The sequence below is a fragment of the Perca fluviatilis genome, chromosome 11 (genome assembly GCF_010015445.1).
Source record: "Perca fluviatilis chromosome 11, GENO_Pfluv_1.0, whole genome shotgun sequence".
Classification (NCBI taxonomy): Eukaryota; Metazoa; Chordata; class Actinopteri; order Perciformes; family Percidae; genus Perca; species Perca fluviatilis.
This window is the reverse complement of record NC_053122.1, coordinates 9402664-9427856: the sequence shown is the minus strand read 5'-3', so window position 1 is coordinate 9427856 and position 25193 is coordinate 9402664. Positions and strand designations below refer to the sequence as shown.

Sequence of the window (25193 nt, the reverse complement as noted above, 5' to 3'; positions counted from 1 at the left end):
CAGACTTCACTGGTCTCAATTGCAAGCCTATGGCGTCACTTTGTCCATTTCTTTAACTGTACATGCGTAGATACAATATAAATGTCAATGTACAAGAAATAATTAGCCTACCTAACCACAAAAAAAAAAAAGGGGGAGCTACTTAAAAATGCACTAGTCAAAAGCAAAAAGGCTAGAGAAAATAAAATTAACATTTAGAACAGCACACAAGGGGAGATTAATAAAAACAGTAGTTTCCAAGATATGTCACTAAACATTTTTCTTGTAATTTTACTAGATTTGATCTTTTTCAGTGAGGAAAAAAACTATTTAAAATCATTTATAAACCAAACAAGAATAAAAAAGCTTTTCCAGGCGGTCGGTAAAACCTAAGGGTTTTTGAAACAGTTGAGTATGCAGTTTGGGGTTGGGGAATACTAAATGGCTGAATATTGGCTGAAAAAAACAGCCAGAGATCTTTACCATCCACCTAATTCTTACAGTGGGAATTATGGCCAAAAGCAATGTTGAATGTTTCCATTTTTCACAATAAAGATTAAGAATGCTATTTAATGCATGTATTTAGTTTTCCATGGCACAAAAACGAGGGAAGTATCAAACGGTGGATTATGTTACACCCCTTTTTATCATGTACAAACCTTGGATTTTATTAATGAATGAAGACCTGTTGGTGCTCTACAATTTATTAGGTAATGCTGGACAGGGGTGTCGGACTGGTGGGGAAAAGGGGACTGAGTACCCAGGACCCTCATGTGAGGAGGGCCCAAAAAGATGCTAGAATGAATAGTTGTGGATGTGGGGAGGGTCCCATAGAAAATGCCTTTCTACAGGGCCCAAAAGTTACATGGAAATGCCTTAATTTTGTTAAATGAACAATATGTATGCTAAGTAGCTGGATGTCTTGGCACTTTGTGAAATCTACATGACAGCTGGGCACACTCCATCTGCTGAGGAAGATAATGTGCTTTGATTCAGATTAATTTTCCAGCTGTTGTTTTAAACATCAAGAATGAACTTTCAATCTCAGCTATGTGACTGTGTGTGTTTCTGGGAGGTGTCAGTCAGGACACGGGAGTCAGGTATTCCATTTAATATATTTAATCAGGAAGGTTATAGGTGGGACACATGTTTAAGCTTCACAGCAGAGGTGGAAAACGTACTAAAATATTGCACTCAAGTAAAAGTACCAATACTTTGATGAAATATTACACAAGTAAAAGTAATAAGTAGTTCATTTAAAATGTACTTTAAGTAAAAGTTACTCAGTTACAAAAAAAAAGGGATCTCTCCCATGAAGGGAAAATAGGACAAGGGGTCATAAATCCAAAACTATTTTGTTTTTAATTAAAGAAAAATCTATACAAATGTATACACATGTAATAACAACATAATGCATGTCACACATGACAGTTAAGATCCTTAGAAAAGTATAATCTGCAATTTGAGTTCAGACCATCCCATAAAACGTTTTCAAGCAATCAATTGAAAGTGAAAGTGCCATACATTGTTGGTTCTGAGGGCCATCCCTTTCTTCACAAACAATTAATAAGCACATTAAGACCAAATCAAGTGTTTGACTCCATAAATGACAAAATAATATCTCTCCCATTTAGTGAAAATAGGACAAGGGGTCATACTGTAAATCCAAAACTACTTTCTTTTTACTTAAAGAAAAATGTATAAAAATCTATACAAATGCAATAACAACATGAAACATGTCACATATGACATGTGAGACCTTATAAATGTATGATATGCAATGTTAGTACAGAACATCCCATAAAACATTTTCAAACAATCAATTGAAAGTGAAAGTACCATACATTGTTAGTTCTGACCACCTCCATCTCGTTCCCCATCTCCTACAGAAAGACTTGGCGCCTGGTAGGCAGCCTACATGCTGATCATTCGTCACTGTAGTGGTTCAAAGTCAAAGTTTAAGTTGTTTTTTACTCAGTAACGGATGGGATTTGTAATGTAGCAAAATACAATACTTCACTCAAATTGTAACATTTTAAATTACTGATTTTAAAAACTACTTGAAAAATAGTGTGTGTGTGTGTGTGTTAATACAGATAAAAATGTATGTTACATTGCAAATAAACAATATTGAAATACAATAAATGATTAGGATGCAGTGTAATAAAATGTATACTATGCAAGGAAAATAATTATCTTGAAATAATGATATGATCAATTTAACAAATAATGATTCTAAAATAAGTATACAAATAATGACTATGATAAATCATATACTGTATATATGATGTATTTTCAACCTGCAGTGACAAACAGTAGTCAGGCTGTAGCTCAATGAACACAATGAACCCTTCACAGCAATGTCTGTCTGAGGGACACAAAGAATCATCCAGACTCCTGGTCGCACCACCTCCATGGTCCAGCAAATAAGTAAAACTAAAATATACAGTATGTGTGTGTATTCTTGTATGTTAATTACTTACAGTTGATGTAATATAGGAAAAAACAAAGTATTCTGTAAACTTACAGTGTTAAACACCTGCAGTTGTTTAACATCATAATGATCAAGAGTCAGTGGGGAGGTCAAAGGATGATACATGTGCTTCGGTATTTTTCTTCCAACTCTTTCATTTCCTGTTCATGCTGTTTCTTCAACTTCTCTGTTTCTTCTTTTAAAAGTCTTGATTGGTTTTGTTTGTCTTCCATTTCTTCTTCATGCGTTCTCTTCAACTCCTTCATTTTTTCTTTCAGTGTTTCTTCTTTGAGACTTGAGAGGTCTTTTAACAGATTGTACTGTTGACCATGGCTCTCTGCTGACTCTTGTATCTGTCTCTCTTGCCTTTGCTTCATGTCCTTTATTTCCTCCATGTGCTTCTCGACCAACGCTGTGAAGTCCTTGGTGTATTTCTGTCTGAACTCATTGAACTCTTCAGCCTGTTTTCTGGCCTCCTCTTCATATTTCTTCTTCATGTCCTCCAGTTGTTTCTTATAGGTTTCCTCCAATTCTTTTCTCTCCTTTTCCTCCTGTTCTCTTCTTTTTCGATCTTCTTCTTTTCTTTTCTTTTCATTTTTTTCTCTTTCCTGCTCATATTCTTCTTGGAGTTTTTTAAGTCTTGTTTGCTCCTCATGTCGTTTCTGTTCATTTTCTTGATTTCGTTTGTCCCACCATTCCTCTCTTTCCTTTTCCCAGTCCTCTCGTTTCCTTCTCATCTCTTCTTTACTCTGCTCCAACTTTTCTTCTGATTCTGACTTAAGAGCTCCAAGTTTTTGCTCCCACTCCTGTCGTTGAAGTTCTTCCTGTCTTCTCTTCTTCCTGTCTTCTTCTTCTCTCATTTCCTGTTCTTTCTTTCTCTCCTCGCGCTCCTTGTTGATGTTTTCCTCCATTTCTTCAAGTTGTTTGGCTCTCTCATGTTCAATATCTGCTTTCTCTTGTTCCATTCTTCTCTTCACTGCTTCCATTTCTTCCTCATGTTTTCTTTGAAGCTCCTCCTCCCTCTCCCTCCTTTCTTCTTCTTTCTCCTTCAGGATCCTCTCCACTTCCTTCTGTATGGCTTCCTCGGCCTCTTGGAACATCTCTGAGGTGTAGCAGTTACCTCCATTTTTCTCCAGCATTTTGTTGGACTTCTTCAGCAGCTCTCTGACTTGTGTGTTATCATTCTTAACCTTATTATTGAAGACCTGGCATCTTCCTCCACAGTCACGTACCAGTTTTTTCAGATAGTCACATTTTTCTATGTAAATCTCAATTGACTGCTCCAGATCATCTCCTCTGGTGAATATAATGATGATGAAGTCTCCTGATTTCTTACCAAAATATTTCTTGATTAGTTCCACAGATTCTTTTTCCTCCTCTGTAATGCGACCAATCTGCAGCACCAGTAAGAAGACATGAGGTCCAGGAGACAACATGCTGATGCATTTCAGAAGCTCCAGTTGAACCTCATCATTGGACAGAGTCGTGTCAAACAAGCCGGGAGTGTCGACCACAGCAACAGGCTGTCCATCAATCTCTCCTGTTGCTTTCTCACAAAACTGAGTGACAGAGTTTGGGCTGCTTTCAGATGTAAAATGTTTTTTGCCCAGAATGGTGTTTCCAGTTGCACTCTTCCCATTGCCAGTCTTCCCAATCAGCGCCACCCATCCGGCAACTTTGAGTGTTTTATCATCACCTTCTACCTCACTCTTCTTTTTAACATCACGCAGTTCAGCTTTTAAGTCTCGCAATAGCGCTCTCCTGCTCTACAACCTTCGTCATCTGAGCCTTGGTAAACATGTCCTTTGTGAAGAATCTGGACTCAGCGACTCTCATCTTTTCCACACCATCCAACAGCTCTGGGATCTGCTGCTTGTCGTTGATATTGAGAACATATCTTCCTCTACAGCTCCCAGAGAGCTCCTGGATGTCTTTGTTGCCCTCTAGAAAGTTAACAACAGCTGGATCTGGGGGGGGTGGGCCCCCAGGGGAAAGAGGAAAAAAGTAAAGTCATTGACTGCAGAGCTGAATGTGTTCTGGATGGTCTCTAACTCTCCCTTGTCTTCATCAGTGAGGGAACCCACAGGTAGGACCAGGATGAAGGCATGAACTCCCTCAGGATCACAGAGGGAGATAGACCTGAAGGATTCCTCCATCACTGCCTCCTGAGGTTCTCCATACAAGGCAGGCAGCTCCACCAGGGAAACCCAACGTCCACACACCTCTCCCTGATGTTTAACACACTCTGATGAGTTGGACACTGAAGGAAACTCTGTCTGACCTAAAATGGCCTTGGCTGCTGAAGTCTTCCCTGCTCCTCTCCTCCCACAGAGAACCAGGTTCAAAGCTGGTTTGATGTGTTCAGACACAGGCGGTGGGGTTTTGTTGTTTTTATTTGCTGTTTCTTCAATCTTCTCCATTAATGATCTATGGTTATCTTCAGACATGCTGTAGTGTCTTCCTCCACAGTCTTTAAGGAGTTCATTAACAGGGACTCTCATTTCTTCCCACTGATGTGTCACAATGATCATTGAGTAGTCAAAGGCATCTTGACCAAACAAACTCAGGATGGACTTCAGTGTTTGTCTGTTCTTCTCTGTGAATTCAGAAGGCTTCACTAACAGCAGCAGAACATTTGGTCCAGGAGGACAAAGAGTCACACAGTTTTTCACCTCTCTTCTCAAGTTCTCCTCAGACAGACTGAACATGTCTGGAGTTTTCACGACCGTTAATGGTTTTCCTCTCCACTCTCCACAGTTTGCCACACATTGCCTGGTTGAGAAAGTTCTTTGGTTATGAAAAAATTGTTTCCCGATGATGAAGTTACCAATTTTTGTCTGTTTGTCCTCGCTTTTTCCCAGCAGCACAATCCTAAATGCAGATGCTGTAATAAAACAGAGAGAAAGGTGAGATGACATAAACTCACTAAGAGGCTGTAATCACTACACCAGAGGTGGAAAGTAACCAAATGTTGTGTGGACTAGCCAGACCTTCCTCCGCAGCACTGTGGAGATAGATCTGGCAATGCGAGACTAGTTGAAGTAAACGGCACTTATTGATCCTTTCTCCTTTCTTCTATCCACCAGCTAACACTATAATATTATTCACAATTAACCAGAGATTAAAGATGCATTTAAAATACCAACTCAATCACCTACATTATATGCATATGCATCTGTTTTTACATAAGAAATAATATTAGTACAGGAAAATAGTGTTGTTTTTTTTGTGGTCAATGGGAATGTATGTGTTAGCCATGAATGACTTCTATATATGTTCAATATAAACATTTGAATATTTTAGGAAAAGAAGCAGCATCACATTTCCCCTAACATGTTTTTATCAACTGCAAAGTAGCAAAATATAGGAAATACTGACATGAAATTACTTAAGAAATTGTTTTTATTTTATTTTATTGCTTTTCAATGGCAAAGATTTGTGGGATGTGTTTGGGTTAATCATGGAAAATTATGCATCCAAAAACTTATCTTCAAATACGTGATTAGCGTTGTGATATATGGAGCTAAATCAGGGCCAAATGTTTTGTTAATTTGAAAAAAATATATATAGTTGAAAAACTAAAGCTTGAAATTGAAAATTTAAGTTTTGGTCAAAACTTGGAAAAAATAAAACCATGTATTCAAACTAAAAATAAGTGTACCAATTTTTCTTTCAGTTTCAATAAAATTTAGATTCAATTCTGGAATTATTTAGAATAAATTATAAATTTTCATTTTTCACTTTTATATTTCTTTTCAGTTCCACATTTCATGTTTTCAGATTCAAAACTTATTTTTTTTACGGCTTCAAATCTTTTTTTTTCGGTTTCAAATCTTTTTTTTCGGTTTCAGATCTGTTTTTCACTTTCAGATCATTTTTTTTCGGTTTCAGACTTTTGGCCCTGATTTTGCGTAGGGGGCGTGGCTTCAACTCAGAGGGGCGTGGTATTATGAGTGACAGCCTAACAAAGAAGGCAGAAGACTCCTCTGTCATGTTGCCTTCAGGAAATGGTGTTACTGTGAGAACTATGACTGAATGCTTTCTATCCACTATATACATGTGCTTTTTACTTAACAAACTGATACCAGTGACAAAGTTCCATTTAAAAAATTGTTTTGGACAACACATGGTACCAATTATACTATAAGAGCAATAAACTGTGCCAGATTGTGCAGTTCAGCAGGAACAATGACTTCTCCCACTTCCATGTATGACTTATAGCACCACAGTATTCACTGGCACCAGCCCACAGGTAAGACATGTGAAAGATATTAGTATTTTTGAATAGATACTTTGCGATATTATCTCCGCAGTGGCATTTTTTTTGTGATTAACACATAAAGGGAAAATAGGTGGACAGCTGGACAAAGCTGGCATTCAAGCATCGCTAGCACTAAAGTTAGCATTAACTAACTTTAGCTTCACACTAGCTGGGGTTTTTCCTGCTTTCCTGCTGAACTGCACAATCTGGCACAGTTTATTGCTCTTATAGTATAATTGGTACCATGTGTTGTCCAAAACATTTTTTAAATGGAACTTTGTCACTGGTATCAGTTTGTTAAGTAAAAAGCACATGTATATAGTGGATAGAGAGCATTCAGTCATAGTTCTCACAGTAACACCATTTCCTGAAGGCAACATGACAGAGGAGTCTTCTGCCTTCTTTGTTAGGCTGTCACTCATAATGCCACGCCCCCTACGCAAAATCAGGGCCAAAAGTCTGAAACCAAAAAAAAAATGATCTGAAAGTGAAAAACAGATCTGAAACCGAAAAACAAAGATTTGAAACCGAAAAAAAAGATTTGAAGCCGTAAAAAAAATAAGTTTTGAATCTGAAAACATGAAATGTGAAACTGGAAAGAAATATAAAAGTGAAAAATGAAAATTTATAATTTATTCAAAATAATTCCAGAATTGAATCTAAATTTTATTGAAACTGAAAGAAAAATTGGTACACTTATTTTTAGTTTGAATACATGGTTTTATTTTTTCCAAGTTTTGACCAAAACTTAAATTTTCAATTTCAAGCTTTAGTTTTTCAACTATATATATTTTTTTCAAATTAACAAAACATTTGGCCCTGATTTAGCTCCATAGGTGATACATTTACTTACTGTGAGTCACAGGGTTTTTCTCTGGGAGTTGCACAGAGGTTTTCGCTGTAATCCCTGTAAAAAGATGACATCATTAATATGCATCTTAATGTTGTTAAATAAAGGAGCAGTGTGTAGGATTTAGTGGCATCTAGCGGTGACGTTGCAGATTGCCACCAACTGAAAACCCTTCCCGTCCTCTCACCCCTGTTATGACATACTGTCATTATTCTTATTTCCCATACTGTCTTTAAAAACTTTAGGCCAGATCTGAAACAGACACATTGAAAAAACCGAACCAAACATGAATAAAAAAAGAGACCCAATCCAAAAGTGACCCGAGGACAGTCAGACCCTGTCTGGACCAAATCCTGAATGTGGTGGAAATGAACAGACCTACACAATTCCAATCAGGTGTTGTGTCAAAGACTGTTCCCCTGTTGATATGTGTTTCCCCTACCTAAACCTGAACAAAACCTTATTCCTAACCCTAACCATGGAGTGGGTCGCTACGCATTTTAACAGTAAAGGAAACACATTCTCCTCCCTTTTAAAGCAGGTAGAGAACCTACAGTGGCCTTCAGGTATCATTAAAACCTCTCTGGAGCCAGTGTTTGATTTGTCCATTCTGGGCTACTGTAGAAACATGGCGGTGCAACATGGCGGGCTCTGTGGAAGAGATCCACTCCCTATGTAGAGGTGAAGGGCTCATTCTAAGCTTCTAAATGAAAACATAACAAATCTAGGTTACAGGTGATTAAACACTAATATAACATAGGTATGAATATTATATTCCATTTCTGCCAATAGTTCCTCCTAAATCCTACACACTACTCCTTAATTAAATCAAGGAGGGTTTGTGAGAACAAAGTCTTCCTCAAAGTCAAAAATGCGTCTGCACTTACAAGTAGGTTTAAAAGTTTCCATGATAGAAACCTTCTGTTTTGGGCTTTGATGATACTCTGGTAAAGTAGATGTTGCATCCTCAAATGAGTCATAGATCACGTGCTTTCCGTTGTTCTCCTTTGCAGTTTGACCCAAACGTGTTAACAGCTCTGAAGGATCAAGGTTCTTCTTCTTCAAGTATCTGTACCTACATTTTCTGATCAGGTCTTTTAATGGAGGCTGTTCCATGTATGTTTCCATGGAAGCTGAACTCTTGTCTCTGGGTGGTGATATCAGCACCAATGAATGATCAAATGATTGATCACTGAAGAGTTGAAGGACTCTGTAGAGTCTCAGTTTCTGTTCTTCAGTGAAGCCTTCAGGCTGTAGAACCAGCAGGAGAACATGAGGTCCAGGAGCAGAGGATCTCACACACTTTTCTACATGTTCTGTCAGTTCATGTTGAGAGATGTCGGGATGCAGCAGATCTGGAGTGTTGACGACAACTACTTTTTTCTCCTTCAACTGTCCACTGATTCTCCAACAACTTTCAGGTGCGTTGTTGAACACAGTCCCTCCCAGTATCAAGTTCCCCACTGAACTCCTCTCAGACCAGCTGTTCCCCAGCAGAACAACCCTCAGCTCAGACACTGTGAAAAACCCAAATAATTAGAAAGGGCAACTAAACACAGACTTACATGTATTCATTTTAGATATACTATTGCTATATACAGTATTAAATACTTTAAATGCAGATATTCTTAAATAGCAGAACACCATAGTTCAGTTTGACTCACTGTCAGGTGGCAGATACTCATAGCTGCTACTGCGCTTCAGAGGATGCAGATCATCTGTGATTGGAAAGACACAACATGTGTTTACTTCTTTATGTAATCAAATGTAATCTTAAGTAGACCTGATGCCGGGCTGTATGTTCACTTTGTATGTTTTTTCAGAGAAAGCGAAGACACAAGTTACAAAATCTTTTTTCGATCATGAAGCCCAAAGTTGCATTATTATAAACTATAATAATTCAGTTATAAGTTGCATATCTCGCCACGTCCATTTTTCTTTTGTCTGTGGCTGAAAAAGGTTACCAGCGGAAACACTGATATATGGACTCTACACAGCCGGGGACAGGATTTTCCAATTACACAATAAACTACAAATACCAAGTAGAATAGTGATGCGCCATCAATTCACCTCACACACAAACAATCACACAAACACTCACTTCGCAGATACAAGGGGCTCTTCCTCATGCAGCACAAAGCTTCAGAAATTTCAATTCTCGTAATTTGGGCAGTGGTAGCCTAATGGTTAAATAAGCGAGCTTGTGACTGGGAAGTCACCAGTTCAATCCCCAGACCGACAGAATAAAATCTGGGCGGGGAAAGTGAAAGAGCAGTGCTTGTCCCTTGGTGCCCTTGAGCAAGGCCGTTAACCCCAACCGCTCCAGTGGAGCTGCTCAGTGGCCAGCAGATCAGACTGTGGTTGTACTGGGCAGCTTTCAGGTATGAGGTATGTGTGAATGTGACAGGTTGTTGTTGCAAATGAGAATTTGTACTCAATCGACTTAACTGGATAAATAAAAAATAAAATAAAAATGTATACCAACTCGTTCTCATGCCAACTCGTCACATACTGATTGTCAACACATTGGATAGCCCTGCACGTTATACTGTGATGCTCCACTATGGTCATCTTTTTACACACTGGAAACATAGGTTTAACATTGTGAATTTAAACAAAACCACTTGGTTAGGGTTAGAATAAGTATGATTGTAACGTAACTAAAGTGATGCACATGACACGTACCAGACACGAACCTGGACGCCTCCTGGGTGAAACCTATGCTGTTTGACCCATCCACCACCCCGATCTCCAACTAATTTAAAATGACATACCACATGTACTGTATGGCAAGTGTTGCTAAAATTAGGCATGCAGTTTCACCACTTTGTGATGCGAGAGAACACATATGTGAAGTTGCAGTGACCGATTCAGGATGGGGTGAAGCCTCTGCTTACTGTCTGTCTGTTCTGTCACTGAGCAACAGTTCTTACTGGTTCTCATATTTAATGTTTGTTGGGACTGACCAATCAGAGGATTTTAATTCAGGGCTTTCAGACTGAATTTATCAAATACTCTTTTGTTTTCTATATAATGTAGAGAGAGAAGAGTGTTATTCAGACTAATAAAGACTCACCTATTGCTGCAGTCGCCATGATGTCTGCTGCAAACATCTGAGATTAATTCAACTGGAAGCCAACTGCTGGGTGTGAAAACCTACAGAAAGTAGAATTTAAATCTTATTCACATCATAAAAAAAGTGTTTCAAAGCAACTTGGAGCTCAGATTGGTTACTGCAGACAACAATGTGAAGGTGTGTTTGTGATAAACAGATTTGTCTGTAAATCTTGCTAAAATTATTGATTGATGTTAGCTTTAAGGATGATTGTTTTTCATGTATAGTATAATCACATACATTAAGCAATGACTGTTTTGCTGTCACCTTGTAATTTCACAGAAAAGAGATCCAGTAATTCAGAGATTTTAAAAATTTAAAAATAACCTTTTTATATGTTATGTCAACCCTATACTATGCTGCGCCATGTGCCTCTTCCTAGGAGAAATAGTTTTGGTTGTATCTTGTTTAACAACATGTTTTGCAATTACGGTACTAAGTATCAAAGAAGCCGTTCTTTTAATCTAAGAATGTCCATCTTACCCTGAGCATGCTGACTGAGAGAGAGAGGGGGTCTTGCTAAACTTGCTAAATTAAGGTCTTGATATAGGCTAAATTAAGGTCTTGATATAAGCAGACGCAGAGCTGTGGGCAGGCCTGGACCCGCCCACATTGACAGCTGCCCAATCAGAAAAAGAAAAAAAAATCACTACCACTCTGTATAGTTAAACATGGATATATTAGTACTGTATGTGGTGTATTTTATCTATAACATGTTAAAAACAACAAAATTATGAGTAAGCCTGATAATTATTTAAAAAGTTAAGTGTGTTGGTGTTTTCATTGGTCAATGTAACCAGTGGCAGATACAGAACGTGACAGATGGGTGGGCCTGGAATAAGTCAAGGTGGGCCTGAATCTAGGCAGTTGTTGATTCATCCACATAGTTCAAGATACTGCTCATTCAACTTCCAATTATGATTAACTGTCTTATATTTTTGACTAGGCTAATAATAATAAACCAACATATCAACAAACTATCTACTATTTTCAACATACTAGGTCATAGTTTTGACCTTAAGCAAAACATTATTTTATCTAATGTATTGTTTTCTTGTCCCTGTAGAAATGTGTTACTTTATGTTGAACATTGGACGCATTTGAGCAGAAGAGGACCGTAAAAGTGCTCTATTGGCGAATTTACGTTTCTAGGATGGTGAAGGAATGTCCCGCCCTTATCCACCTCTGATTGGCTGGTACCCGCCGCTCATTTGTTTGATTGGTTAGGTTTAGGCATAAGGAAGGAGATTGGTTAATGTTAGGGTGAGAATACCAGAGTAAGCCTATCAGAGGCAGGGTAGGGCGGGACATGGCTTCGCCCTCCTAGGAAACATAAGCTGTTTCTCAATGTCAAGGATCCTTCCTTGGTAGGACTAGTCCTTCCAAGGAAGGATCCTTCAGAGGCTAGGCCAGACTCCTCCTGAGCATTCGGAGAGCATGTACATTGGAACAGGCTAGCAAGTGCACGTCATTGCGTGCTTGCGTCATCGAAACTGTTTCGCCGCCTTCACTTCCGCGCTGCATTTCGAAACACTGGACAAAATGTCAATGCGAAATGGATGTGGAACTGTGAAGTTCAATTTTTTTGTTGAGAAGGTGAATCAGCGTCAGTCTGCTTGCAGGAGAATATTCTGTCGGCAACTTTGACGCAACGTGCTAAGGTAGGCAACGTTACCGACACTGATAGGCTTTAATGTAAGCAATGGTCGTTTTCTTATTTATCCCATGTCAATAAAATTTAAAAATCGTGGGAGTTCATGTTTGTAGTTGTCATAACACTTAACTGGTAAGGAGAATTGGTAAGGAGAATTGCATTAATTAATTAATCTTAATTACATTAAGCTTACAGTAGTTGTTTACAATAGCTTGTAGTTTACTGCATGTAACATTAGCTCATTGTCCAGTAGCTTCTAGCTTTCAAACAAATGCAGTGCAAAATATGATCAGCAACTACAAGGTAAACTACCAGTTAATGACCTACCACAGGCAGTATGATATGCAGTAAACTGCAAGTGAGAAAGGTTAAGTAGTACTATAGACACACAAGCTACAAGGCTACATCCAACATATGAAAAGTCATAACAACACCATTGATAAACACCCACTAACACAGTAAAGGTAGCTAGGTGTAAGTGTGTTAAATGGTCAACAGTTGTCAGTTAAGACCATCATGAAGACCACTACACAGTTACATTAAGTACTTTAACATTACAGTATGCTTAAATATATTTGTGATACAATTCTAATCTTACCAGGACAGGTTGGATAACTACTGGACTAACCTAAAGCTTTCTCCTTCTGTCTGCAGTCTGGAAACACCATCATCAGCAGCTGAGTCTGGTCATCGCTTCATGTTGAATATTGTGTACAGTATATAGTAATGTTTGAATAAATGTTATAATAAAAGATACACGTTTCGTTAATTTCTTTTTAGAGCTTCTATACCTTACAAGTTATTGAAATAGGTACCATCTGAATATAATTATTCAGTTAGAAATAGACATTGAAAAACAGTTTATATTATATACACACCCAAAAACGTAATGACACAGACAAACCAGTTAATTTGATGCATTTATTTTCAGAATGCCAATCTCTAAAAGGCTTTAGCAAATAATCTAGCTATTCATCTCTCTTTGGCCTCTTGTCTCCCTGCTTGTCTTTTGCTTTCCCATCCTCAGTCACAGCCTCAGTTTGTCCCTGTTAAAAGACAGCAAACACAAGAAAAATATGTTTACCATTATGAATGCTATAAGGTAACGTTATATTGAACGTTATACTTTTTACATGGGAAGTTACTCATACATTTTAGCCTTCATATAACGTTGATAGTGAAGTAAATAAGTTGCAGCGTTACCTACCACCCTGCAGCTACAACTGGTAAACACACACATTTCTAAATCTCTGCTAACGTTCGCATATAGGAGCAACAACATATAAAAGAGATGAAAATGCCACCGGACATTAAACTTTAAAAACACAAATGGCACAAAAGACCGCGAGCTAGCTAACAGCCTAATGTTAATGATAGGGTCAGTTAGCTTAACGTTAGCTCGGTTGTATCTACCTAATTACTAAAGCAATCCGTACCAGCATTAAAGCGTTAAGCTTTACATTGATTTAAAACATTAACGGTGATAACATATGTACGGCAAACACTAAAGATACTTACATTTAAATGATTATTTCGCCGTCAGCGATACCGCTCCAACTCCCGCTTAGGTCCGCCATTTAATTTTTTTAAACAAGCCGGCAAAGCCGCGCGCAAGGGATTGTGGGTGATATGGGAGCGCGAAGGATACACATATGCATCCTTTGCCGTCTATGGGGATTTCTCCGAACGAAGGACTCAGTCCTTGGTGGGATTTGGAGGATCCTCGACATTGGAACGGTCCTTCGACGGACGTCGATGACGTTGCATCCTCCAAATTCTGGCTTCGAAGGATCCTTCCTTGACATTGAGAAACAGCTACAAATTCGTCTCCGTTTGTGCGTCTTCTTCTGAACTGGTTTAAACCGACAGAAAGCTGCCGGAGCTTCTGCTTCTGACCTGACAACACAACCTGCGGGGAGAAACACAGCCTTCACCCCGCACACAGTGAGAGTTCACACTCAGCTGCAGACATTCACTCCCAGTAGGCTATATGTCCACTTTCTGTGTGCTGAGCCTCAGCAAAAATTGAAAAATTTGTTTAGCCATACTAAAGCAAAATCAAGATACCATGACACTTCTAGCGAACGTTACCGTTGTTCGTGCCAGATGCTACATTGATGTTACAAGCTATATAAAATATGATCTGTGATGTAGCCAAAACAAAGACACATCCTTCTTTATGTAATAAAAATGCTCCAATAGTGCTGAGTGTCTCACGTATAGGCTACTGTAGGACTGCTGTAAAAAAAATAATAATAATAATCAGCACTATTGACTTCCTTATCTCATATTTGAAATCTCGACAGTTCACTTCGGCCTAAATGTTGAAATAAACATTTGGTTACAGTCGGTTCAGTAAATCTCCTCATTTCAGTGAAATTTTAGGGATCAAACACCAACTGAAACCATATAAGGATCTCAGGGGTTCAGGCCAAAACTCAGAAACTCCTCCGTTTTCTTGAAGACTGTTTGATGGGTGTAGCCTATATTTTATCTTTGCTTAAAACACAAAGACAGTTAAAGCTTGGCTGGTCACAAATAAAGTGTTAATACAGTACCTACAGTGTTCCCACATAGATACATTATTAATCTATTGACCCATCCACATTACCGATATAGACTACTTTTACTTTAATTAGGCACTTGGTTATTTTTTCTTTATCTAATTTTGGTCGAGTTCACTTACCTGCTACAGGAATTCTTGCTGAGACACAAAAACCGGTGAAATTGAAACTGAAAAAAAGGTCAGAGGGGAAGTTAAAATGAAGTCCCCCAGCAGCCAAAAATGTTCTTAAGCCTATAAATAGTGGAGGTGTAATTGTTTAGTTTAGAGACAATCTGTTTGATTCTGTTCTCTTCTCATTTATAAAACAAAAAAAGTTGTTGTTGTTGTTGGAGCCTATTACCTTTGCAAATATAATTTAAAACAACGACTCTCTGTACTTCTGTCTAACTTCCTACTTTTCGCCTATTTTGTTGTAGCTATATATATATATATATATATCTTTTGTTGCGTCTAAATATCAATGAGGATAAATCAAATTGTTATTGTTGTTCTTATTATTATTTAGGGGGGGGGGGCTTAGGAACATTTTGGGGTAGCTTCAGCCCCCCTAAAATAGGACAATACGACCCTGCCAGGAGACTGTTGGTATAGCTCTAGGAGTGAGGCCGCAAGCCCCCCTGCCCACGTCAAGGTCTCAATCCTACGGGGGGGTTATGGTTTGCTGCTTGCTGCCCTACATGTCAACAGGCATAATGGGAAGTAAGCAAGTAAGTAAAGTAAAAAAAAAAAACATTTGTAAATGAATAAATCATCTTTCTAAAATTGAATTGCATGTTAGTTTCTTGTTTAATAAAGTGGTTTTGCATTCAATTAGTAGCAAAGAAGCCTGTTTTTGCCCATATAACCTGAGTGTGAAGGAGTTCATGGTATGTTTGAAGGTATACAGTAGCTTCTAAAAAAGGGTTTATTCCCATTTTATTACAACATAAAAATGTTAAAATGACCCAAAATTATTTTTAGAAACATCACAAGTGTGAGTTTTTTGAAAGTCTACAGGAGAATATACCAAAAGGTTTCCCACATTACCTGAATTCACCCTTAAAAACTGATGTGTATAGTTGTAATACTGTGGCACATTGTAAATGGCGTACGTGTCTTATCAGCACTATTGACTTCCTCCTCTCACAATATCTCAAATGGCGTCTCGATATGGCGTTATATAGGGTGATATCAGGTAAAATGGGCCATCAGGTAAAATGGGCCATTTAAGGTTTGGGGGTCCCAGCCCCTCTGGAATTTAGAGCCAATGACTGCAAAGGATTTCAAACTGTTGTCATAACTGTACTTGACAAGTAACAGGTGATTTGATTGGTTCATGGTTGCTATGGTGGGCAGTGCAATAATTCAAATCAAGACTGCACCAGAAAGCTGCATGGTGAGTAGCCTGGCATACCAAATCTAACTAAACTATTATAAGGATGATAAATCTGTAAAAAAACAACAACATGCCCATAAAAAACTATGCATAATATCTGTCTTGATGGCATCAATCAGAAATAATGTTGTTAGTTTGGTATATGAACATATTTTTTGAAAAAGTGATGCTTTTTTGGGGGGCCCAATTGTACCTTAACCCCTTTGAGGTAAAATGGGCCGCATGGTTCCACCTAAAATGGGCCATCATTTGTGTACCTCACAAACACACATACAACATGTGTTTGAGGTGTGTGAAGTGAGTTTGTGTGTAGCGTGTGTGTTTGTGTTTGTATGTGTATATGCATACATACACACACACACACACACAAAACACACACACACACTCACACCATGACCCCCAAACAGTAATAATGGTAGTTTTTATTTACAGTGAGTATGGCAAACGAGCAGGAAGGCGAGAGGAGGAAAGAGAGAAGGAAAAAGTAAGAGAGAGGAAGAGAGAAGGAAGGATGAGAGGAGGAGACAAGCAGAGGAGACAGGAAGTGAGAGAACAGGTGAGGAGAAAGGAATGCAGAGGAAATGAGAGGAGACAGAACGAGAGAAGAGAGAGGAGGAGCAAGGACCAGAGAGGAAAGGATACAAAGATAAAACAGGGAGGGAAAGGAAGGCCAAACAACTACAATCTGTGGAAAGAGGAGAGAGATGAAGGGTGCCTTAGATGAATACAGGGAGGGAGTGAAGAAAGGAATTACAGTGAGTGTGCACTTCTTATCACGAGCATGGGGTGTGCCGCGATCCACACTGCAAAGACGCATCAGCGGAAAGGTGACTGGCAGTGAACATGTGTCAGGGCGAAAGCCCTACCTTCCAGAGGGAGACGGAAAGGGGAGCTTGCTGCCCCCCTCAAGACATTGGCCAGAGGGTTTCCCTTCAGTTTCAAAAGAGCGTAATGTCCAGCAAGTGGCCTTTGATTTTGCAGCCAACAACGACATATCTGGTTTCTCCCTGACAGCAGGAAGGGCCGGATATTACTGGTTTCAGAACTTTCTAAAGCGAAACCCAGAGCTTGGGATGCGCAAAGCCAGAGGTCCTGTCTGCAGCACGGGCTGCTGGACTTAACAAAGAGGTGGTTAGCCAGTGGTTTAACCAGTATGAGAACCTTTTGGTCGAGCTGGGTATTGAGGGCACACCGTCACATATATGGAACTGTGACGAGTCTGGGCTTCAGGACCAGTTCAGTTCGACAAAGGTTGTTGGACAGGTTGGCCAGCCATGTGTGGAGGTGTGTGCCGGAGAGAAGGGGAGACAACAACTTGTCTGGCGCGTTCAATGCAGAAGGTACATACAGTCGAACAATAATTATTTTTAAGGGGAAGCGTGTTCGTTCTGAGTGGCTACAGGGATGCCCGGGAGAAGAAGCCGACCAGGTGTTCAGACAATGGCTGGATTACCTCTGACCTCTTTCTGGAATGGGGTCAAATGTTCATTCAGTCCCTCCCCAGGGATGACCCCAGGCCCCATCTTCTCCTCGCCGCGGCCCACAGTAGCCACGTCTATAATCTGGAATTTATTAAGCTACTGAAAAGCAAGAATGTGCACATCATGTGCTACCCTCCCCCCCCAAACCCACACGCTGCAACCGGGCGGACAAGGCCCTCTTCAAGAGTCTAAAAGCACCACTGGGACCAGGAAGGGAGGAAGTGGACAAGGATGATGGCTGGGCAGAAGCTGTCAAGGATGGAGTTCTTTGCGGTGTTCAGCAGGGCTTGGGCAAAGGCTGCCACTATTGAAAATGCCCAGGCAGGGTTCCCGGGGACAGGGATGTTCTCCCTCTAAAAAAAAGATTTAAATACTACTTTTGCCCCCAGCAAGACCACCGAAAGAATGCTACCATCCACTCTACCATCCCCGCCCACAAGGCTGCAGTCTCTCCCACCCCCGCCCACTAGACCATGGTCGCCCCTGCTGACCTTGACCCACTCTGCCCGCCAGCCATCAGCCCTGCTCTCTGGACCTCAGCCCTCCCACCCGCCAGCCAGACGTCAGTCGCCTGCCGATCCGCCAGCCAGACCTCAGTCCTCTGCTTCCGACACCCCTGCTACCCCGAGAACCACTGCACTGTTTCCCCAGAAGATGAGGTGGTGCTTGAAGAGGTTGTGTTGGAGGATGTACCGGAAAGAAGATAATGACCTCTTCAATCAGTTCACACCACAGGAAGAAACCCACTCCCAGGATGAGGGACCTTCAACCTCCACAGTAAGTGATATTTTATACTACTTTTCAAACTTAGGCTACATGACATTTTACACATGCATGCTCCGCATAAACATGCGCATGCACATTCATGCCACGCATACGCACACACACACATACATACACACAATTTAGTCCCTAATCATATAAAATGTACACCAAATAATTATTCTATTTCTTGCAATAATATAGGCTCTTTTTTTATTTTCTTTCTGTTCAGTCTGTGAGATCGGTCACATTCAATGACTTGATCTCAATGCGCGAAAAGGAGAGAAGGGCCATCAGAAAGAGAGTGAAGCCACCATCGTATAACCTAACAAGTGAGCAACACATTGAATATATTCAAACAAAAAAATCATCCAGCAAGCATCCAGCCAAGCAAGCCAGCTGGTACCGGGCAACGAGCAACCGAAAGGAAAAAAGCAGGGCAAGAGAAGCAAATCACCTTGCAAAGTCTGCAACACCCACTATGGTGACCCAAATGACCCTAAGGCTACTGAGGAATGGTTAAAATGTGTTCCATGTTCTGCCTGGTTTCATAAGAGCTGTGGTGAAGACAATGGTATCTGTGCTGCCGATGGTTTCATTTGCAAAGACTGTGTTTGAAAAGTTTTCACACAAACATATCAGTTAATAATTTGGAATGTGAATTTTTTGTATTTTTGTGAATGCACATTTTGTTCTAAATGTGTTGTTCACACCACACACACACACACACACACACACACACACACACACACACACACACACACACACACACACAACAAACCACTGACAGTTCACTGATCTATGCTGTTCCAAAATGGATTTTTTAATGCACATTTGAATATGTGGGTTTGCACCCAAAATGTTTTTTGAATGGCACATATGAATTTTTGTTTAATGCAGTTTAAATGTTATGTGGCTGTATAAGCAACTGTGTTTTAAAATTAAAATTGATGATAAATGACTATTTCCCTTTGGAGTTTGACTGGCCCATTTTACCTGAAGCTGTGGCCCATTTTACCTGAAACTGCTCATGCAACAAATGTTGGCAGAGCTGATGTTTCAAGAACTGTAGGGCCTAAATAATTATATTTTATTACATAATTTCAACACAAAATTATCAAAAACAGTCATTATTAATCATAAAAACACATGGAAAAGGCATATATGGTATTGTATTATTGTCCCAAACGATTTACCAAAAAGTGGCCCAATTTAGCTGATGTCACCCTATGCCTATGTGACTCATTCCTGAGCGAGTAACTGTATGTTTTGAGCACAGAGAACTATATTTTGCAAACACATTACATTACATTTTGAACAATTAACACTCGCAAAAAAACAAATCGTCTGAGCAAAAAAAAAACTATTCCGTGTAATAATAACATCTCTAATGCAGTTTCTCAAAAACTCTGCGCTCCGGTCATGTCTCCCTGGCACTCAACCTTTTCATTCTGTGCGCGCTCAACTCTTGACACACTCGCTCAAATTTGCGAGTGTTAATTAGGCTACTGTTCAAAATGTAATGTAATGTGCTTGCAAAATATAGTTATCTATGCTCAAACCATACAATTACTCGCTCAGGAATAAGGCACCTATAAAACGCCATATGTCGACAGTTCCCTTCAGCTGTCGTTTCAGTAGGCCTAGCCTAAATATCCTCATTTCAGTGACATTTTAGAGATCAAACACATACACATAAAACACAGCCTATAGGACCTCTCGGTTTAAACACAGAAAATAATATGTTTTCTTGAAGCATGTTGTATGGGTGTCGTTTATTTCCGCTTAAAACACGTAGGCCTAAAGCTATCACAACCGAAATAGCAGTCAAGTTGTATTACAGTAGCCTACAGTACCACATATTTAGGCTGTCTATTCTCAACTCTATTGACCAATCCACAATAACGACATAGCTTACTACTTTTAATTTATTTACTTGGTTATTGTTCTTAATGTAATTTTGGTCGAGTCCACTCACCTACAGCAATTCTGTCTGCGCCACAACAGCGGAGCAGTGAAAGTGAAAGTTAAAACGGTCAGGGGAAGTCTTCAAGTAGCAAATTTGCGTTTCCTAGGATGGCGAAGGCAATTCGGACACATGTCCCTCCCTACTTTACCTCTGATTGGTTTCGCCAAATAAGTTTTCACAGATATCAAAACCTTAAAATGAAATAATAGAATAAATAAAAAGTATAAAATAAAAAGACATAAAGAATAAAATAAAATGTATGGCACTTCGTGAGCTTGGAATTATAAGGTTCTATCTCCACTTTTGGCCGAAATTGAGTTTTTGACATAATCCGATCCATTAGGTGTTTATTAATGCCTGTGTGGTGTTATTTTTGTAAAAAAATATTTTCTTAGTTAATTATTAATAAAATAAAAAGGTTCCATCTCACAAAATAGCTGGGATGTAAAAACTTTGATGCTCAATATCTCAGAACTACCCTTAACGGAGATAGAACCTTATAATTCTAAGCTCACGACTTTCTAATGACACCATTATCTATTTTTTCTTTGGATAGGCTAACATATTACTTTCAAACTATTCCCTTTCAGTCGCGGGCTTTGTACTATATCCCACTTTAGATGATTAAAGGCATAATGAATCACTAGTAACATTTGGACATAGAAAGTGGTTATATTGTAACTAATCTGATCATGTGGGACACTACACATCACATCCCCCTTCTTTTAAGTAGAACATCAGTATACATAATCAATGTAAACATACATAATCTAAACATATTATAAATCCATATTATTAAAGCACTTAGCTTTGTCATCTTAGAGATACTTGCACTCAATTAAAATTATTAGCTTTCAAGGCTAATGTTGTGACAAGATTATTTTCAATTAACATAACAATCAGGGTTCAAAATTTACTTTTTTGTCCAGCAGCAAAATGCTAGTGAATGTTCAAATTCTACCAGCCACTCAACATATTACCATTGTTTTTTTTGGCTGGTGAGTGAAGCAAATTTACCAGCCACTTGCATATTTTACCAGCATTTGGCTGGTAGATGGTGCTAATTTTGAACCCTGATAACAATGTATGAAATTTTGCATTAACTCAGTACACACATGCATTTACTACCTTTATATAACACTATGAACTCAACTTTACATTTCTCCACTATCAGTAGGCTAATACAGCGAATAGCGTGATGTCTTAACTGGACTTTCTGCAGTCACTTTAGATGTTACAGTTTATTTTTTTATTTTTTTTATTAAACTTTATTGAAGAATGTGGAAATACAGCAGGAAGGAACATCTTCTGTACATCTTAACAGTCTACGTTCTAAATGAGCCAGGGGCTTACTAAAGGAAAATAAAACCAAAACAAAGCAAAAATCTTCATACAAATATTTTGTCAAGCTTACAATGGTCATATGATCTAACAGCTTTTTTGTTTGTACAGGTAGAAATGGAAAAAAAATGTATTGTTTAAAATTGGCAGCCAGCTCCAAAAAGCTTGGCTTCTTTTTCAAAAACTTTGACTTATGTAAATAAAATTTGGTATTTAAATATGAACAGCAATAAAATGTGATAATCTGTTCCAAAGTTTCTTGGTATTTGGCAAGACCAAAATAGATGTACCAATGTTTCATTTAGATCTCCACAAAAACTACAGCTGATATCAATGTCTTTTTTCATTTTCTGCAGAGTTGGGTAAAATCTGTGGATCATTTTGAAAGATCTCTTTAACTTTATTGGTTAAGAAGAACTTGTGTGGCAACAGCCAAACCTTTTCCCAACAAATCTCTTCAACATATGAAGACCAGTACGATAAAGCAGCAATGTTACAGTTTCTTTCACAGGAGAAGCAGCAGGTGACCAACGTGGCTTCAGTTGGCTTACAAGTTGCTGTAACGTCATCCTGATCTGTAACATTTGGTCCTGGAAAACCGTCCTCTCTGCTTTTCAGCAGTGTCGCCTGTTTCTCCGAAAGATGCTGCCTTCAGGTGTTTGGATCACAAAGGACCTAGGTTAATCATGGCTATGTTTCGCAATAGCTGGCTGCCATGTCGAATGTTTTTCCATTTTTCTAAATAAAGATTAAGAATGCTATTTAATGCATGTATTTAGTTTTCCATGGCACAAAAACAAGGGAAGTATCAAACGGTGGATTATGTTACACACTACTTTTTATCATGTACAAACCTTGATTTTATTTATGAATGAAGACATGTTGGTGCTCTACAATTTATTAGGTGCTGCTGGAACTACATCTTCATAAAAAATGTCTTGTGAAGTCTGTATTTCATCAAGCAGGTCATTTGAGTAGCCCAGTGGGGATACATAAAGTTATTACAATGTATTCATTTAAAATTTGGTCTTTTGTTATTTATTTATGACCGACTAAATGTTCATAAAAGGTTCATTAATGTTTATTTGGGTTATCTGTAGTATTTATAAAAGTTACATGGAAATGCCTTCTTTTTGATAAATGAACAATATGTATGCTAAGTAGCACTTTGTGAAATCTACATGACAGCTGGGCACACTCCATCTGCTGAGGAAGATCATGTGCTTTGATTCAGATTAATTTTCCAGCTGTTGTTTTAAACATCAAGAATGAACGTTCAATCTCAGCTATGTTGGACTGGTGGCAAGAGGCAAAATATCAGTAGCATTTCAGCTCAACTGAAGATAAATACAAATTGAAAAGCAGAATCATCAATATTTAGATCTAATAAAACTGATTTTTCAACAGCACAAGACTGGTTGATATCAGTATTGATAATGTAACGAAATAAAACCATGTCTCTAGGCAAGTTGGACACAGGTTTGATTTTTTTTTATAAAACAAGGGACAATTCAGAGAACAATACAGAGAACAACAAGCCCGAAGAGAATAAAAGGAATAAGAATGTAATTAGCAACAAGAATAATGATAATAATAATAAAAATAATAATAATGAATAAAAAATGTTTAAAAAAAAATGAAGAGACAGTGTAATAATCCCCAGTGGATGGTCAGGGTGGGGCTACAGTGTGACATACTGTTCAGAGGGCGCATTAATAAGCACGTTGCAAAACTATTTCTCCCAGGTATAGGGTTGACATAACATATAAAAAGGTTATGTTTTAATTTGTTAAAGCTCTGCCTTTTGTTTTCGCCATTTTTGATTACATGGAGTTTACCTTTTTTTCATTTAAGCTTTTTTATTTATTTACTGGATCACTTTTATGAGACCTGTGAAATTACAAGGTGACAGCAAAACAGTCATTGCTTAATGTATGTGATTATATTATACATGAAAAACATCAAACTTTAATTTTAGCAAAATTTACAGACATATCTATTAACACACCTTCACATTGTTGTCTGCAGTAACCAATCTGAGCTCCAAGTTGCTTTGAAACACTTTTTTTTATGATGTGAATAAGATTTAAATTCTGCTTTCTGTAGGTTTTCACACCCAGCAGTTGGCTTCCAGTTGAATTAGTCTCAGATGTTTGCAGCAGAGTGACATCATGGCGACTGCAGCAATAGGTGAGTCTTTATTAGTCTGAATAACACTCCAAAAATAATGACAGTATGTCACAACAGTACAGTACAGAGTACAGGAAGGGTTTTCAGTTGGTGGCAATCTGCAACGTCACCGCTAGATGCCACTAAATCCTACACACCACTCCTTTATTTACAACATTAAGATGCATATTAATGATGTCATCTTTTTACAGGGATGCATGGATTTAAAAAAAATCCCTGCACAACTCTCAGAGGAAAACCCTGTGACTCACAGTAAGTTAATGAATCACAACATTTATTATGTATTTAAAGATAGGTTTTTGGTGGCATCTTTTTCTCCACAATTAACCCAAACACATCCCACAAATCATCGCTATTGAAAAGCAATAAAATTAAGTCAGTATTTCCTATATTTTGTCACTTTGCAGTTGATAAAAACATGTTAGCGGATATGTGACGCCGCTTTTTCTTTGAAATATATAAAAATGTTTGTGGCTAACACATACATTCCCATTGACCACCTCAACCTCCACATACACTGCTCTGTATGGACAAAACACTATTTCCTGTAATAGCACCGATCGCTGCCATACAATCATTTCAATTTCTGACCACTACTTTTCCTAAAGTATAATTTCTTATGTAAAACAGATGTCTATGAATATAATATGCAGGTGATTGAGTTGATATTTGAAATGCACCTTTAAACTCAGGTTAATTGTGAATAATATTATAGTAGGTGGTGAATAGAAGAAAGCAGAAATGAGTGTCGTTTACATAAACTAGTCTCGCATTGCCAGATCTCCACAGCGCTGCGGAGGAAGGTCTGGCTAGTCAACACAACATTCCTTAATGGAGAATAAATGGTCAGTGGTTGTTTGCATTTCTTTAAACCAATCACATTCGTCTTGGGCGGCGCTAAACTCTGGACGCATCGAGCGTGGCTCTGCAAAATCCCGGGAAAGAACTAGTTTGGGTAGAACATTTTCACCCTAAAAAAAAGATAACTCCACATACAATATTAAATGAAGTTAACTGTTCACACAAAACAGTAATGTGAGCTATTTAAATTAAGTGGATACATGTTTACACATAATTTGCTCTTACCAGTGTATCCCAGTGTGTATTTTGTCCATAGCTATACCCACCAATCGGTCCAAAACATCCCAGTTAGAGAGTAAATGCCATACGTATTCTT

At 38.6% G+C, this 25193-nt stretch overlaps 2 protein-coding genes and 1 long non-coding RNA gene across 3 annotated transcripts in view; 2 read left to right on the top strand and 1 right to left on the bottom strand.

The window, feature by feature from the left end:
* Nucleotides 1-25193, top strand: part of LOC120568397 (GTPase IMAP family member 8-like) — a 109711-nt gene that overhangs the window by 82641 nt on the left and 1877 nt on the right. The gene's annotated exons all lie outside the window — the stretch shown is intronic.
* Nucleotides 1310-25193, bottom strand: part of LOC120568395 — a 66928-nt gene continuing 43044 nt past the window's right edge. Inside the window, exon 9 of the mRNA XM_039815909.1 lies at nt 1310-3449. Coding sequence (XP_039671843.1) covers nt 2563-3449 — 887 coding nt within the window. The 3' untranslated portion in view covers nt 1310-2562. The remainder of the gene's footprint in view (nt 3450-25193) is intronic.
* On the top strand, nt 12036-13088 carry LOC120568403. Its single transcript, XR_005640718.1, has 2 exons — nt 12036-12339; nt 12987-13088. It is a non-coding gene; the product is annotated as an uncharacterized LOC120568403 (long non-coding RNA).